Genomic DNA, 18158 nt, shown 5'->3' with positions numbered 1-18158 from the left:
AGTTGAATAACTCCCCACAAGTTAGAAAGCAAGCAAAGTAAGCGCATGCAAGCAGTTGCCTATCAGTTACCAGTTACGCGGCGAATTCGCCCGTAGTAACGGTAGTGCGACGAGAGAGAATTGTGCCCTGAGCACCAGACAAGGACAGGGTGAGTCCGAAAGGGGCAGCAATATACGAGAGCAGCGAAGGGCCGTGTGCAGAAGGATGTAACGGGACGGCACCGGACTTCGGACCCTGGTGTTGGTGGCGATTGGTGCTGATTGGTAGAGGGCGAAAAGTCGAACGGTAAAACCGTGGACTTTGGACCAGGAGGCAAGGAGTCGCCGATAACTAGCGGTAAATGGAGGCCTATATAAGCCGGCCGAGCGCAGGAAGCTGGATCAGTCGATTTCTACCAAGTCAACAAGTAACAGTCATCAAGTGAACCAGTAACCAGTGAAACAACGTGAAGAACCATGTAAAGCCGTGCCGAGTCATAAAGGAAACAAGATCGCTACGTCGAGACGTTCGGGACTTAGAGCTAAAGTCTCCGATTTGAGACAAAGGCTAAGTCGAAGCGCTTTGTCACAACTTCTGTCGCGATTTGAGCTTCCGACAGAATTGAACAAATAGAGTCCTTCGACGAAGAACCGCGGGCTCAGAAGGAAAGTGGTCTTTAACTAGCTGCCTGCCTACAAGTACTGCATTGACGAACTCCGGCGTACGCCTGATCGTCCTGCAGGAATTTAAGAAAGTTCTGGTGCGACTATCCCGGAAGGACACGCGTTTGATCAGCTAGTGTCTCGAAAGGCGTATGCGTTGAGAGCACAGCAGTTCACCGCTAGAGTCCGAAACGTGAGCGCTACGCCAACAAGGAGCGGAGCCAGTCAAGACATCCGGAGACAGAGCAAGGACAACGAGGACACCCAGGACGACGAACAACAAGCGCCGTGCGAGAATCAGATACGTCAAATTCTAACGCCTGCGGCAGAGAGGCGGGGTGAAGCCTTCGTCTAGAACCTGGCGTTTGACCCAGGGACTGCTTTTGCGGCTTCCGGCCTACGCCTGAACCGTCAGGTAGGAACTGAGCCGACGTCAGATGCGACCGGCCGGGACAGAGCAAGGGACAGGAGGCTGCGGCTGCGAGAGGCGTATGCCTTGAGAGCCCAATGCTTAGTCTGGAAACGGTGACGCATCCCTAAGCCCTTTAATCCCGCCGAGCCAAAGGCAACGGAAGGCATAGCGAGCGAAACCGGCGAGGGAGACACCACTTCGCAGTGATCACAACCCAGCGCGACGTTCAACGTGGGAAGGAGCCGACTGCGGAGAAACAAAGAAAATCAGTTCGTTACATCTGGCGCCCAACGTGATTGTCCTGACAGTGAAATATAGCATCAAACAGAAATGGGGAAAAATTGGATCTATCTCCTCAAGAAAGAGGATTTTCCGAAGGTGTCAGCCAAGCTTGGCATTATCCTGGAGGGCAAGTCAGACGAAATGCAAAAAGCCCTTTCAGAGTATGTCACGAAAACACAAAACGACCCAGGAATGGCAGAAATTTCGGCTGAGCTGGAGGAAATATACGACAAACCAGGCTCAAGAGGCAAGTTGCAAGTTCCAGACGCCGAACAGCTCATAGCTAGCCTGGGCGTGGAGAGCATGAAGGAGGCAGGAAGATCCAGGGGCACAAGTCAAGAAAGAAGACCAGAACAGCAAAGGCCTGCGCACCAGATTATGCAAAAGTCGCAAAGCAAGTCAGGGAATGGTCCTTCAAGTTTGACGGCACGGAGAAACCACTGGAGTTTCTGGAACAAGTAGAATGGTCAGTAAACATATACGGTTTGAAGCTGAACCTCATTTCCCAAGCCATGCCAGAATTGCTGCAAGGCAAGGCCCAAAAGTGGTTTATTTCTAACAATAAACACTGGAGGACATGGGAAGCTTTGTTTTTTGTGAGCCTTTTTGTTTAAGCTTGCTAATCTAGGCTTTTGCATTTTAATTTTTGAATCGGTGAACGCAAAAAAAGTTTTCCTATAGATAATAGTGCGCAATCAAATCAATAGGATTTTGAGAAATAATATTTTAGAGTAACAGAAAATAACTCTATGGGTGTAAGGTGTTACAAGTCAGATGTTACCAAACCCATAACAATACCAAATAAACTGATAATTATCCTCCATTGTAACTCTATGAAGGTTTTAGTTATTGCATAAGAATTTTATATGCTAGAAACATTTACCTGAATAAAAGTTTGCTTGGTTGAAAAGCCACAATGGAAAGACACATAAGAAGCCAAATTTTGTCAGCCCAGTCATCATTCGGGTTATCTCTTGATTGACGTATGCATTGAACAAATATTTCATCTCGTAATTCTTCTCTTTCAATGCCCAGTCCAATAATATATTGAATAATTTGAAGCTCTCGTTCTGCGTTGTGGTCTGCATGCATATATTTCCAAAGTTCCTTAAAATAAAATCGGTAATAATGGTAAATATAAAATTTATTTCGGTTATGCAGAAAACAGTATTCATAAGGATATACAACTGGATTTCTTATAGCTTTCAAATCACAACTTCTTGGGTCTGGGTTGGTGGTGTACCTTTTTTCTTTATTTAACGTATTAAGGGGTATTCTGGTCTTGAAGCCTGAATCTTGTGCATTTTTTCAAGTAAGAATAAAAAAACGAATTTTTAAAGAACATTTTTTTGTGTTTTTTATTGACATTTTAAAAAACAAAAAATTCGCCGAAATACAGGTCTTTGGAATGAGGTCTTCCAAAAAAATCGGTGCGTCCTTGGCTGACATGATTTCAACCCTCGAGAGTTCGGAAAAAAAAATCAAACAAATTCTTGATTGATAAAGATTCGCTATCGGGTTGACCGTTTTAAAAAAGGAAAAAAAAAGTAAAAGATAAAATGGCGTCCACTTTAAAACAAAAAATATTTTTTTCCAAATTTTGTTGACCTTTTTAAAATTATTTATAATAAAATTATTTTAAGTCCGAGGCAAGATATATACCAAATTTCAAAGGAATCGGGTCAGTAAGTATTGAAATAACATGCCAGCCAACCCAAAGGAGGTAGTTTCGACGAGTATCTCCAAAAATAATTCGAATTTTGAAAAAATTTTTAAGGATCATAAAAGTCTAAGCATTCAAAACTCCAAAAAAAATACCCCCTTAACACAATTCGAAATAATTCAATGTTCGTATCAGATGTGGTGTTTAATCACATCAATTGAATTTTCGATGAATGATATGAAGCGCATTTAATGACAATTAACCGAAATAAAAATAAAATAAAATACTTGTACGCACATTTGACTTTGTCACGCGCTTTTATACTCTCCTTGTCTTGCCATTTTTTTCAAATTAAATTTGCTAATATAAATAATAAACTTTGTTAAAAAACACCTCAATAGTTACAAAAAAATTTTAATATTGTGGGAATGGACTGGTAATTCAGATCAGCTGGTTTCCTCCCACTGTTGGAGCGGGTCCTTGCCGTGCTGAGTAGTTTACGTGTCCAATAAGAAAACTTTGGGTTCGGGTTTAAAATTCACGACACGCTTTTCTTTACTTTATACTTTTTTATTTACTTTTTTCCTTTATTTTTTCTTATGAAGTACAAAATATGACGTAAGGTCTAAGGGCTATATCTATATGGTGAGAGAATTTTTACCCGGTTGTTCAACAGTGATGCCAAGCCAGCGATGTTGCACCAAGCCTGGTTCGACATGAACACCCACATAATCTGGGGGCTTAACCAAAACAAAGCATAAGAGTAATAATGATCCAAGCAAAAAGTAAAAGAAAAACCGAATTCTTACTTAGTAATCATAATTTCGTCGTTAAAAATTGGAAAGAAGAGCCAAAAGTTAATTTCACAAGAGTTTTCAAATTTCATCATCCGAATAAAAACAATAGCATACAAGCACGCGTGTGACAATACATATATAAATTCGGTTATCCAGACGTCTACATGGCAGTCCAAAAATTGCGAAATGAAATGACTTTGAATGTATTAGTTCGATGCTTCGAGAAGAAAAACGGCATTATATTTTACTGCTACATAAGTTTGTGTTCGAAAGAGACGGTGCTTGATACAATAGAAAGCCCTTGCGAAAGTTTCGCCGTAATTTGTAGTTTGTTACGACTTCCCAAAAATAAAGACGACCTGAGGAAACATATTTTTTGCAATTCGAAACGAGGTTCGTTAGTATCCGTAGCAGCTTTTAATGAGGAAAACGAAGAAGACGAAAGCGATGGTAACGATTCTGAAGCCGAAGACGAAATAGAAGAGAACCAACCAGATGGCATGAGTGTTCGGAGCAGTATCAGTACAAGGAGCGAGTGTGAAAATGCCAGCAGCGCATAAATTTAAATATCGTGACACCGAACGAACTGCAAAAATTCATTTTGCCAAGCAATCGCTACAAGACCTAGCGATAATGTTTACCAACAGTGAGCGCGAGATGTCGAGTTAGGTAAAATTGAAAAACGCCCAATTAGCCGAGCTTAAAACCGCGACAAACAGTGCTCAGTTACACAGGCTAATGTCTGAGAAAAAATTATGTAAGGTGAAAGTTTACAGGAAATGAAAGAGCTAGTATGAAGAGGTAATATTGAAAACAGTACCTTAATTCAACACATAACCGATGGAATTGATGATTAGTGTGCAAATAAGCTGGTGCGCTATGCTAAAAATCTGATCAACTTAAAAGACAAATTGATGTGTTATGAAGTAATCCGCGGTATATCAAGAAGTGAAGGAAAAAACCAAGTCATGTTCTCAAAAAATGCGACCAAAAGTGAATACATGAATCAAAATGAATTTGAATATATGAATGAATTTTGAGATATATGTGTTTTAGACTTCAGTTTTGATCGGACTTCCTAACGTCACCATTTTGACTTTCGAGAACCTGGCATTTACAATTTAAAGCCTTGCAGCATTCATCCCAAGACGGTATTTGCTCGAATGTTTGTTGTTCGTTGTATTTAGCCTTTCTTTGGCTGTCGACCTTTGATAAAATCACATGAATCATTACGTTATTCATAAATGTTACGACTGTGGCGGAAAAGGGCATTCATTCGCGAATGGTGAGTGCAAAAGTAAGGGAAAAAAAATCTTTCAGTGTAACAATGTGGGCCACATTGCTAAAGAATGCCCAGAAGGTTTGTGGGAAAAATAAAAGCAACATACATGTGTGAAGTGCCATCTGCTTACGCTTTTATATGCATAACAGTAAAAGCCAATAACACAATTGCGCTAATCGACACCGGAAGCAAGTTCATTGAAGTTACAGATACCACGAATAAAAGCTTAAACAAACCTATGCTAACACTTAAATCGTCATGTTCGGTAAAGCAGACAAAAACAAAATTAAACCATCGGGTTCGTTTGAACAAAACATTACAATTGACAGTTCCTGGACAAAGAAATGGTACTTGGTGAAGAGTTTTGCAAACAAGCTCAAAAGACAATCAGAAGTGCAGGTATTAAAGTATCAACCGCACTCTGGCCCGATGCTGAAGTCAGTCCGATTTTCAAAATTGATATCGAAGACTGATATCACTGACATTGAACATACAGCGAACGCAAAAGCAGAAGAGGTCGTATACAATATGGTCCAAAACTATCATCCGGTAAGAACTAAATCCACAAACATTTATATGCGTTTGATTCTGAGCAATGACATGCCGATACACTCACGACCTCGCAGATTTACAAATGCAGAACGCTGCATTATCAACAATCAAACCGATCAATGACTAAAGGACGGCATAATCGAAACATCAGAGCCAGAATAAAGTAGTCCAGTTTTTCTAGTTAAGAAACGTGACAGATCTCATCGCCTATGTATCGATTACAGCCGAATTAATTAAGTCGTTATCATTTACACTTCCATTGGTCAAAGATCAATTTGACAGATTGCAAAACGCACGTATTTTCAGTTCGATTGATTTAAAAAACGGATTCTTTCACGTGGACATTGAAGAAGAGGGTCCTAAATACACGTCTTTCGTGACACACAACGGACAATTTCAGTTCCTACGGGTTCCGTTCGGGCTTTTTAACTATCCGAGTGTATTCCAACGACACGTGAATGTTGTACGTGAATACTTTACGTCGACGACATAATAATACCGGAGGAAACCGAACAAGAAGCCTTAGACAACATCTTCATGTAGTCAAACATCAAAAATAGTCCGTCTCCATCAAAAGCACATTATTTCCAGTTCCGACCAACCTGAAAAAGCTCGAGGGTTTCCTTGGCTTAGTGGATTATTTTCGTAAGTTTATCGCAAATTTCTAGCAAATAGTCAAACCCTTAACTGACATTGCCAAACAAGATGCGAAAATGTATTTCGGTGTCCAACAGGTAGCGGCATTTAACAAACTAAAGGTTTTCATCACGCAAAAGCCAGTCCCTAAAAATTGTTCATCAGCAACACGAGACTGAACTGCATACGCGTCAATACACGGTTCCGTGTAAATTAAATTTGCTAATATAAATAATAAACTTTGTTAAAAAACACCTCAATAGTTACAAAAAAATTTTAATATTGTGGGAATGGACTGGTAATTCAGATCAGCTGGTTTCCTCCCACTGTTGGGGCGGGTCCTTGCCGTGCTGAGTAGTTTACGTGTCCAATAAGAAAACTTTGGGTTCGGGTTTAAAATTCACGACACGCTTTTCTTTACTTTATACTTTTTTATTTACTTTTTTCCTTTATTTTTTCTTATGAAGTACAAAATATGACGTAAGGTCTAAGGGCTATATCTATATGGTGAGAGAATTTTTACCCGGTTGTTCAACAGTGATGCCAAGCCAGCGATGTTGCACCAAGCCTGGTTCGACATGAACACCCACATAATGATCCAAGCAAAAAGTAAAAGAAAAACCGAATTCTTACTTAGTAATCATAATTTCGTCGTTAAAAATTGGAAAGAAGAGCCAAAAGTTAATTTCACAAGAGTTTTCAAATTTCACCATCCGAATAAAAACAATAGCATGCGTGTGACAATACATATATAAATTCGGTTATCCAGACGTCTACATGGCAGTCCAAAAATTGCGAAATGAAATGACTTTGAATGTATTAGTTCGATGCTTCGAGAAGAAAAACGGCATTATATTTTACTGCTACATAAGTTTGTGTTCGAAAGAGACGGTGCTTGATACAATAGAAAGCCCTTGCGAAAGTTTCGCCGTAATTTGTAGTTTGTTACGACTTCCCAAAAATAAAGACGACCTGAGGAAACATATTTTTTGCAATTCGAAACGAGGTTCGTTAGTATCCGTAGCAGCTTTTAATGAGGAAAACGAAGAAGACGAAAGCGATGGTAACGATTCTGAAGCCGAAGACGAAATAGAAGAGAACCAACCAGATGGCATGAGTGTTCGGAGCAGTATCAGTACAAGGAGCGAGTGTGAAAATGCCAGCAGCGCATAAATTTAAATATCGTGACACCGAACGAACTGCAAAAATTCATTTTGCCAAGCAATCGCTACAAGACCTAGCGATAATGTTTACCAACAGTGAGCGCGAGATGTCGAGCTAGGTAAAATTGAAAAACGCCCAATTAGCCGAGCTTAAAACCGCGACAAACAGTGCTCAGTTACACAGGCTAATGTCTGAGAAAAAATTATGTAAGGTGAAAGTTTACAGGAAATGAAAGAGCTAGTATGAAGAGGTAATATTGAAAACAGTACCTTAATTCAACACATAACCGATGGAATTGATGATTAGTGTGCAAATAAGCTGGTGCGCTATGCTAAAAATCTGATCAACTTAAAAGACAAATTGATGTGTTATGAAGTAATCCGCGGTATATCAAGAAGTGAAGGAAAAAACCAAGTCATGTTCTCAAAAAATGCGACCAAAAGTGAATACATGAATCAAAATGAATTTGAATATATGAATGAATTTTGAGATATATGTGTTTTAGACTTCAGTTTTGATCGGACTTCCTAACGTCACCATTTTGACTTTCGAGAACCTGGCATTTACAATTTAAAGCCTTGCAGCATTCATCCCAAGACGGTATTTGCTCGAATGTTTGTTGTTCGTTGTATTTAGCCTTTCTTTGGCTGACATTGCCAAACAAGATGCGAAAATGTATTTCGGTGTCCAACAGGTAGCGGCATTTAACAAACTAAAGGTTTTCATCACGCAAAAGCCAGTCCCTAAAAATTGTTCATCAGCAACACGAGACTGAACTGCATACGCGTCAATACACGGTTTCGGCGCAGTTTTGTTACTAAAGAGTCCAGAAGATAACCAAAGGCATCCTGTCTCCTACATGAGCAAGAAAACGACCGATGCAGAGGGGAAGTTCTCGAGCTATAAGCTAAAACCGCTACAAACGTTCCACATCGCTTATCTAGGTCCTTTAGAGTCTACGCAAAAACAGTATGAGCACACATTTTCAGTAACCGACAGTTTCACAAAATTTTGTTGGCTCTATCATAAAAAATCGACGACAAAAGATGCAGTATCAAGCCTTCAAGAGCAAAGCAAAATCTTTGGCAATAATCTGCGTTCACGTCAGAGGAATTGCAACAGTATAGCAGTAGCAAAGGTATTAAACATCAATCAACGATCAAGTCGAGAGGTTAAATTCTACCGTTATTGCTGTCCTATCGAAGCTTTTAATAGATGACCCACGTAAATGGTATAAGTCAGCAGTGCAGCAAATCATCAACTCACCGTTTTGCCGAAGTCCGGTGTTGTTTGATGGGTTTGAAAAGAAAAAAAGACCAAGGATCCCAGTATATGAAGGAGTTTATTCCTGCCAGAGATGCAGCAGTACTGCATTGTGGACCTGCGAGCAGGATTAGCTGCGCTTGCTATTGTTTTTAGTAATAGAATTTATATTCGAAAGAAATGAAAAACCAGCTGTTATAGTGGTGGCACTAACGAAAAATCTTTAAAAATGAGTATTTTCCGGTATTTTTCGGTGCGAATGATTTTAAATCGCACTTATTTATCGCATTTATTTAAAATGCGGCATTTAACCTTATGGGTTTCCCTGTGTAAATAAATGCGCATTTGGACTTAATTAGCGCTAAATGCAAAGTTTTGAGATTTCTTTGGTCAATTTAAAGTATGCCACGTATAGTTGGTTGTGAGTTGAGAGATATTGATCACTTTGTCGTCCTTCTGCACCCAAAACTTAAGTTTTCTGACCATGTAACTTCCATGGTAAATAAGGCCAAGGGAGAGCTTTGACTTAGAAAAGGTGTTCAACTACTTTGATGCCTAAGTAACAAAGCCTTTATTTATTTCGTTTCGTTACAAAACTATTTCCTAGCATCTAGAAATTTTTGTCAAAAAAGACACATACTAGGACTTGCCGTTCTATCACAGCTGGCTTCCCACGTCTTCCCCAGGTATCGTTCAAAAGTAACGCGCCTACATATGCAGAGGTTTCTCCAATGCAGATTCATCTATGATTGGAAATCTGCATTTCTGAGCCTAGTTTAGGTAGTCAGTAAGGATCAGCAAATTTTCTCATTCTCAGACGCCAGTATAATCGGTGTGTTTTCCGTAATGTTGCAATGAAATAAAATTAGTGTTTCCGTTCCCTTCGGTTACACAGTGAGCATTCCTCTATTTAGCCGCATCTCCGTGGCGAGTAGTTCAGTCTTGTTGCCTCAACTCTTGCTCTGCAGGTTGTCGAAATCGCATAGATCTTGATATCGTCGCTTAAATAGTTTTTTCTACCTAAATTGTGCCACAGAGTTCTGTAGTGTACACGACACTCACTTTGCCTTGCATGTTCTTCTATGCGTTGCCTCACTTGTATGACTAGCGCCTCGATTATGTTCTGGAGGCAGTTCTTCTGGTGTATCGCAACTAATATGGGAGGCCTTCTAGTCTCCAGCACCGTTACTTTTCTGACGTAGTTGAAATGTTGGTACAGGGGGCTCAAGAAAAGGGGCTAGTACTGTTTTTTGCGAAATTGCGTAATTTGGCGTATTCGACGGGGTCCTAATTAGTTTTTTTATAAATTTTGTACTTCTTCTTGATTTGTACGTCACCAGACCTCGGCGGAATTACTCATCATGGCTTTTGATGTGGCTTTTTAGAGTCTATAATTAATGCTCCTCTTGACTTCTTGCTTTGCCGAAAATGAACTCCCAGTGTTGTTCAGTGCAACCCCGGCATTCTTAAGCTTTTTTGAAAGTGTTTCTTGAATCTTTCCTTTGGTGATAAAACAGTTTCAAAATATATGTACTTCTCGAGATTGATTTGGAGATTTCAGTTAGTTATCGATAAATAATGAAAATAATAAAGGGATCAGCAGGCATCTTGCTTGATTCCCATGTTTGTTTTAATCCATTCGGAGAGAGATTTTCTATATCATCCGGTAGAGCGGTTCGCAAAATAGAGATTTTTTATAACTTCCAGCATTTGTGTTGAGATCCCTCGGTTATTTAGCTTTAAGAGAAGTACCCTCCAGTCGATCGTGTCGAAAGTTGCTTTGATATCAATGAAAATAAATGCAATGTAGATGAAAGTGTGAAAATGTTATATACTATCGAATAGTATCGCCGCAAACTTTTTTTGGATACTGTCGGTCAAAACGAAAGGCTTTGTTAACATTGCTACAGCGAACAGCATCTTGGACTGCGCTTAGTTGGTTTTGCATTGTTTAATGAGCTTAAGAACATTTGTGTGCGCTGCTTTATCGCATTCTCTTCGAGTCTCTCTGATAGCGGTCAAAGAAAAATTTTCTGTTTTCATCTGGTGTTTGCTATCATAAAATTAATACCATCATAGGCTGAAGTCAATTGCAGTTTAGGTACATGGGCAATATGGTGAGTTTAATTTTGGACAAGATATGTTTATCGCAGTCCCGCTTTGTTGTGTTACAAAACTTCACGACAACGGTATATATATAACTATATGCTATAGAAGTCCGATCCGGCTCGTTCCGACTTAAATACTACCTGCAATAGAAAGACTACTTTTGGGAAAGTTTCATGCAGATAGTTTTAAAACTGAGAGACCAGTTTGCATAGAAACGGACGGACAGACGGACATGGCTAGATCGACACTGCTAGTGATCCTGATCAAGAATATATATACTTTATAGGGACGGAGATGTCTCCTTCACTGCGTTGCAGACTTCTGACTGAAACTACAATACCCTCTGCAAGGGTACCTACCACAATGCATGACTGCTGGATCTCTGGCAGGAAATAACTCCCACATAAACGGGGATTCTAACCCTTTTTAGAAACTGTGGTGGTCTCCATTGCAAACCCGTCATAACAACGCAATCAGCTTCTCTTCCTTGTCGTCCAAGTTGGCAAATGCCTCGGTCGCATTATGGATGTCCTGCTGAGCATTACAGAGCTTAGTAAACTCACTCATGTTTGGATTTGCCAAAATTCAAAAGTAAACAAACCCAGATCAGCTGTTCGTGCCAATCACATGTCGGAGTAGCATTAGTTAAATGCTAATGCGCCAATGGAATCAGGCACATTTAAAAAGTCCATTGTAACGATCTGATTTCTTATGTATTCTCGCTCGCTACGTTAACGGGCGGCTAGCTAAGAGAGGTGATGGGTTCGTTCCACCAAATTTATATTGGGGGATTGCCTTTGACCAATGAATAACGCAAGAGTTCTGTTGGGATCGTCACTGTCTATATTCGTCTCCTTATACGAGCCTCGCGGCTCTCCAGCTGCTGCTGCTCCTCGTCGTCGACCTCTGCGGCGTCGCTCCTCGTCGCTGTCCTTCGCGGCGTCGCTCCTCGTCGTCGACTGCTTGCTGGTATCTGATTCCTGACGGCTCCTTCGAGACTCTGGATATTATGCGAACCTCACTGCCGGGACCGGCAAGGTATTTCGCCTAGCAGGTGGAACGAGGTTCTGCATTTTCGCCTAGCCACCTTTATCGCAGGCTCCCTAAGTTGGTCCGGATTGTGTCGGCAAGGTGTTTCGCCTAGCAGGTAGAACTAGGTTCGACGTCTTCGCCGGTATCATCACTCTGTGACCTGCGCATTTCACCTGGGCTCCGATTTTGGTGAGGAAGTTCCTTCCTAGCACCAGTGCGTCGATCACTCCTTGGAGGATCAGCAGTTCCATTGACACTTTTCTTGTGCCCAGTCCGATTTGAATTTCTAGCTGCGATTTTACGTCTCCGCCTCTACCGTCCGCCATGCGTACTTGCCTCTTTGTGGGTCCAACCTTTCCTGCCGCCTGCAGCCTGTCCGCCAGCACTTTGCTGATGAAACTCGCTGTCGCGCCGGTGTCCACCGTGGCCTTAACGCTCGCGTCACCTATGAGCACTGTGGCGGACAGTTGCATTTCTTCCACCGTCAGGTCGCCCAATATTTTTGAGAGGCAGCACCTTACGATCCCTGGCCGCCCCTCGGAGGCTGGGATCGTTGCGCGTTTCCCGAACAGCACTCCACCGTTCGGACGCCTATCTTTCCGCATCGCCAGCAGAATGTGAGTCGCCGGTTCCGGCACTCCTTCGTCCAGTGGTCCGCGCCCCCGCATCTGCGACACGCGTTGGCCGGATTCTGTATAAATCCACTGCGATCGGCTGGTGGTCCGTGTTCCTGCGGCGTATGCCTCCGTGGCGCCTCCGTGTCCTCCTGGCACCGCCTACACACCGCACCCTGCTCTGCCCTTGGCCTTGGCACTGGGCGGTTCTGTGTCCTCTGGGAGTGGTTTTCCATTTCAAACTTCTCCCGTTGCTCCTCCAGCTCCTCAAACTCGTCTGCTAGCGCCATCAGGGTGTCCAGGTGCCGACACTCGTACGGACGGATAAACATTCGGAGGGCCGGCGTGCTGTTCTCCTTTATCCTGTTCAGGACTTCTTTGGCAGACATACCCAGGGGCCGCATCATCGTCTGCATGTCCACCATGTAATCTTTAAATTTTTCTCCGTATGTCTGCCTCCGCTGCCTGACCTGGTCCGCTAGCTTCTCCATGTAGCCTCGAGGAAGGAAATATCCTTGGAAGCTGAATATGAAGTCTCCCCAGTTGTCCCACTGCCGATTGTTGGCTATGAACCACTTTAGGGCTCTGCCCTGCATCAGCTCCGGCATTGCTCGTGGGATCTGGTTTATATCCAGACCATATGTCACGGCTGACCACTCCACCTGCTCCAGGAACTCCAGTGGCTTGTCGTTGCCGTCGTACCGAAAGTTCCACTCTCGGACTTGCTTGGCCACCTTGGCGTAGTCCTGCGGATGTGGCCGTACGCTTTCTTTCCTCTCGCGGCTGCCTTCTCGCTGCCTGCCGTCGCTTGCCATGCTCTGAATATCCAGGCTTGCTATAAGGCCTTCGGCATCTGCGGCTGTTAGCTTGAATTTTGGGACCGGCAGCTTCCGGAATTTGACCTCCAGACCTGCCCCTAACTCTGCCACGACCGGGTCTTCTGTTATGCGGTCAACCGTCTCTGCCAGGGTCTTCCTCATCGCCTCTACCGAGCCCTCAAGTTCTATTCCCAGAACATTGCTCACCTCGGCGAAGTCCTCCTTCCTGAGATTATAAATCCAGGACTTTCCCATCTTTGATCTTTTGTTCTCTTGGTCAGGGCAATCACTCATGGGCGCCAGATGTAACGACCTGATTTCTATATATTCTCGCTCGCTACGTTAACGGGCGGCTCAGAGAGGTTATGGGTTCGTTCCACCAATTTATATTGTGTGATTGCCTTTGACCAATGAATAACGCAAGAGTTTTGTTGGGATCGTAACTGTCTTTATTCGTTTCCTTATACAAGCCTGCGGCGTCGCTCCTCGTCGTCGACTGCTTGCTGGTATCTGACTCGTGTCGGCTCCTTCGAGACTCTGGATATTATGCGAACCTCACTGCCGGGACCGGCAAGGTATTTCGCCTAGCAGGTGGAACGAGGTTCTGCCTTTTCGCCTAGCCGCCTTTATCGCAGGCTCCCTAAGTTGGTCCGGATTGTGTCGGCAAGGTGTATTGCCTAGCAGGTAGAAGTATGTTCGACCTCTTCGCCCAGCCACCTTTATCGCAGACTCCACGCAAGGACTCCCTGAGCTCGATTTAACCACGACCAAGCATCCGTTGGATCTCAGCGTTGAAGCCTCAGCCTTGTAGACTCTCAGTCGTTCGGCGTCTCGACTTTGCGATCTTGATCCTGGTACTCGGCACTTGATTAACTTGCTACTGGTCTCGCGTACACGCACTCGCTCTGATTCTCGCACTATTACTTCCTGGTGTGCTGCGCTTGCGCCGCCTTTTATAGCCAGTGATGGTCCGGTTATCTCCCTTTTGCAGCTCGCGTGATCGGGTCCAAGTTCCACTGCCGCACCGTTAGATCACGGTGCGTCCTCTTTGTGCGGGTCCGAAGTCCGCCAATTTACCGTTCGACCCTGTTGCCCTTGCCGTGTGAGGGTGCAATGTCCAGCGTGGTACCGTTAATTCACGGTGTCTCCGCTTTGCCCGGGTCCAAGGTCCGTTGTTTACCGTTTGACCTTGTTGTCCTTGACTCATCCGGCATTCTCGCCTCCTTCCCTGTTGCTATGCAGCTTTCCTGCATCGGAATTTGTGGGGAGTTTCGAAACTCCTCACATTTCCCCCTTTCTTCGAAAATGTTATGAAAGTGGTGATCTTCCTGCCCCTGTTGTTCGTTCATTCAAATTCCCCGCCAAACTCGTTCTCCTCGTGACCCCATACAGTTCCCCAAAAAACTTCAACTTTCCCTAAACTGTCCTCGTAAGACTCCCCCCAGACAGCGCTCTGAAAGACCTTTAACTTTCCCATGGCTGTGCTGCGTTAGCCTGTTCCCCAGACAGTTCCCCGAAAGAGTTGAACTTTCTCCAAAACTGCACCGCGTTCCTTAGACAGTTCCCCGCGTAGAATTTGAATTTCCCGCCCAAACATTTCCCCGTGTTTGAAATCACCATTCCGATTCCCGTCGTCTGGCCACTCTACTGACCACGTCTCCAGCATTGCCATCGTTGTTGCCGTTATCGTTATCGTTTCAGTTGTCTTAAGTTGCCTCCGTGTGACCGTTTCTTGAGAAATTCAATATTTTTGTACCCATCGATCGCAACTATCGATCGACCGCCTATCGCCTAGCGCCCCCGTCCCTAATTTCCTCATGGCCTCGTTGTTTTGGAAAAACTGGTGAGTAAACTTGATGCTTGTAGTTTTCCTCTCACTAACGACCTTTTTTCTTTACAGCGACACCATGACCATGATGCCCCTGACATGTTTTGGGGTGCTGACCCGGGACCGCGTGCCCCGGAAGACCCTTTCGGCAGCAAGTGACCCCCCCCTCGCCATGCGCCTGCGGCAGCCTCGTGTTCTCTGCCGGTCCGCGAGCTTGGCCCGCGATCCGCCCCCGCTCCGCGATCGGCTGCTGCGGCTGACCACTTTTTTTCTCGTGTTGTGCTGTGTTCCCCTAATAAGAACAAATCCTGCAGCGGCTGCGGCTGTTCCTGTAGCGGTTGCGGCTGCTCCTGCGGCGGCTGCATCTGCTCCTGCGGTGGCTGCTCCTGCGGCGGCTACTCCTGCGGCGGCGCCCAGAGTGCGGACTCCTCTGCCTCGGCGTCCCTCAGCCCACTCTCACCAGAGGAGATGTCGACGACCTCTCCGGCCTCCGTCGCGTTCGGGCCTGCGTCCTCCCCCTCGGACGGCAACTCCACGCCCGAGATTTCGCCGGTGGACTCCGCGTCAGCCTCACTGCCCGGTGACGGGGATCGCGACACCAGGGGGGACGCCAGAAGCTGGAGGACGGAATCGGAGTCCCGTCTCCACTTCGCCACTGGCTGTTCCCAGGCGCGCTCCTCCCTCACCTCGTTAAATGCGATTAAAAACCATTCGCCACGAACGTTATTTGAAAAAATACCGGAAAATACCGATATTTAAAGATTTTTTGTTCGTGCCACCACTACAACAGCTGTTTTCTATATACAAGGTTGGCGCAATTTTTGATGTTTTTTGAATGTATAATCTATTTTATATAAAAATGACTGAAACCTACCACTGCTGGATCTCTGGCAGGAAATAACTCCCACATAAACGGGGATTCTTACCCTTTTTAGAAACTGTGGTGGTCTCCATTGCAAACCCGTCATAACAACGCAATCAGCTTCTCTTCCTTGTCGTCCAAGTTGGCAAATGCCTCGGTCGCATTATGGATATCCTGCTGAGCATTACAGAGTTTAGTAAACTCACTCATGTTAATTAATTATAATTAATTTCTTTTGGATTTGCCAAAATTCAAAACTAAACAAACCCAGATCATCTGTTCGTGCCAATCACATGTCGGAGTAGCATTAGTTAAATGCTAATGCGCCAATGGAATCAGGCACATTTAAAAAATCCACTGTAACGATCTGATTTCTTATGTATTCTCGCTCGCTACGTTAACAGGCGGCTAGCTCAGAGATGTAATGGGTTCGTTCCACCAAATTTATATTGGGTGATTGCCTCTGACCAATGAATAACGCAAGAGTTCTGTTGGGATCGTCACTGTCTTTATTCGTCTCCTTATACAAGCCTCGCGGCTTTTCAGCTGCTGCTGCTCCTCGTCGTCGACCTCTGCGGCGTCGCTCCTCGTCGCTGTCCTTCGCGGCGTCGCTCCTCGTCGTCGACTGCTTGCTGGTATCTGATTCCTGACGGCTCCTTCGAGACTCTGGATATTATGCGAACCTCACTGCCGGGACCGGCAAGGTATTTCGCCTAGCAGATGGAACGAGGTTCTGCATTTTCGCCTAGCCACCTTTATCGCAGGCTCCCTAAGTTGGTCGAACTAGGTTCGACCTCTTCGCCGGTATCATCACTCTGTGACCTGCGCATTTCACCTGGGCTCCGATTTTGGTGAGGAAGTTCCATCCTAGCAGTGCGTCGATCAATCCTGGGAGGATCAGCAGCTCCATTGACACTTTTCTTGTGCCCAGTCCGATTTGAATTTCTAGCTGCGATTTTACGTCTCCGCCTCTACCGTCCGCCATGCGTACTTGCCTCTTTGTGGGTCCAAACTTTCCTGCCGCCTGCAGCCGGAAGGACTTCTTTGCCAGACATACCCAGGGGACGCATCATCGTCTGCATTGCCACCAAGTAATCCTTAAATTCCCGCATGTCTGCCTCCGCTGCCTGACCTGGTCCGCTAGCTTCTCTATGTAGCCTCTAGGGAGAAAATGGCCTTGGAAGCTGAATATGAAGTCTCCCCAGTTGTCCCACTGCCGGTTGTTGGCTATGAACCAGATTAGGGCTCTGCCCTGCAGCAGCTCCGGCATTGCTCGTGGGATCTGGTTTATATCCAGACCATATGTCACGGCTGACCACTCCACCCGCTCCAAGAACTCCAGTGGCTTATAGTTGCCGTCATACCGAAAGTTCCACTCTCGGACTTGCTTGGCCACCTTGGCGTAGTCCTGCGGATGTGGCCGTATGCTTTCTTTCCTCTCGCGGCTGCTTTCTCGCTGCCTGCCGTCGCTTGCCATTCTCTGAATATCCAGGCTTCCTATAAGGTCTTCGGCATCTGCGGTTGTTAGTTGAAATTTTGGGACTGGCAGCTTCCGGAATTTGACCTCCAGACCTGCCACTAACTCTGCCACGACCGGGTCTTCTGCTATGCGGTCCACCGTCTCTGCCAGGGTCTTTCTCATCGCCTCTACCGATTCCTCGAGTTCTATTCCCAGAACATTGCTCACCTCGGAGAAGTCCTCCTTCCTGAGATTATAAATCCAGGACTTTCCCATCTTTGATATTTTGTTCTCTTGGTCAGGGCAATCACTCATGGGCGCCAGATGTAACGACCTGATTTCTAATGTATTCTCGCTAGCTACGTCAACGGGCGGCTCAGAGAGGTTATGGGTTCGTTCCACCAAATTTATATTGGGTTATTGCCTTTGACCAATGAATAATGCAAGAGTTCTGTTGGAATCGTAACTGTCTTTATTCGTTTCCTTATACAAGCCTCGCGGCTCTTCAGCTGCTGCTGCTCCTCGTCGTCGTCCACTGCGGCGTCGCTCCTCGTCGTCGACTGCTTGCTGGTATCTGACTCGTGACGGCTCCTTCGAGACTCTGGATATTATGCGAACCTCACTGTCGGGACCGGCAAGGTGTATCGCCTAACAGGTAGAACTAGGTTCGATCTCTTCGCCCAGCTACCTTTATCGCAGACTCCACACAAGGACTCCCTGAGCTCAATTTAACCACGTTGGAT

The 18158-nt window shown here is 44.8% G+C and overlaps 1 protein-coding gene across 5 annotated transcripts in view; it reads right to left on the bottom strand.

Moving 5' to 3' along the window:
• The window catches only part of LOC108136797 (myosin-I heavy chain), a 1412760-nt gene that overhangs the window by 672366 nt on the left and 722236 nt on the right, over positions 1 to 18158 (bottom strand). For all 5 annotated transcript variants that reach the window (XM_041710095.1, XM_041710096.1, XM_041710097.1 and 2 more), the window contains one exon: positions 2220 to 2443. In XM_041710095.1, the coding sequence (XP_041566029.1) occupies positions 2220 to 2443 (224 nt within the window). The remainder of the gene's footprint in view (positions 1 to 2219; positions 2444 to 18158) is intronic.

The sequence above is a fragment of the Drosophila elegans genome, unplaced genomic scaffold (assembly GCF_018152505.1).
Source record: "Drosophila elegans isolate 14027-0461.03 unplaced genomic scaffold, ASM1815250v1 contig_767, whole genome shotgun sequence".
Classification (NCBI taxonomy): Eukaryota; Metazoa; Arthropoda; class Insecta; order Diptera; family Drosophilidae; genus Drosophila; species Drosophila elegans.
Note: the sequence above shows the minus strand (reverse complement) of the source record. Positions and strands in the feature narration are given on the sequence as shown.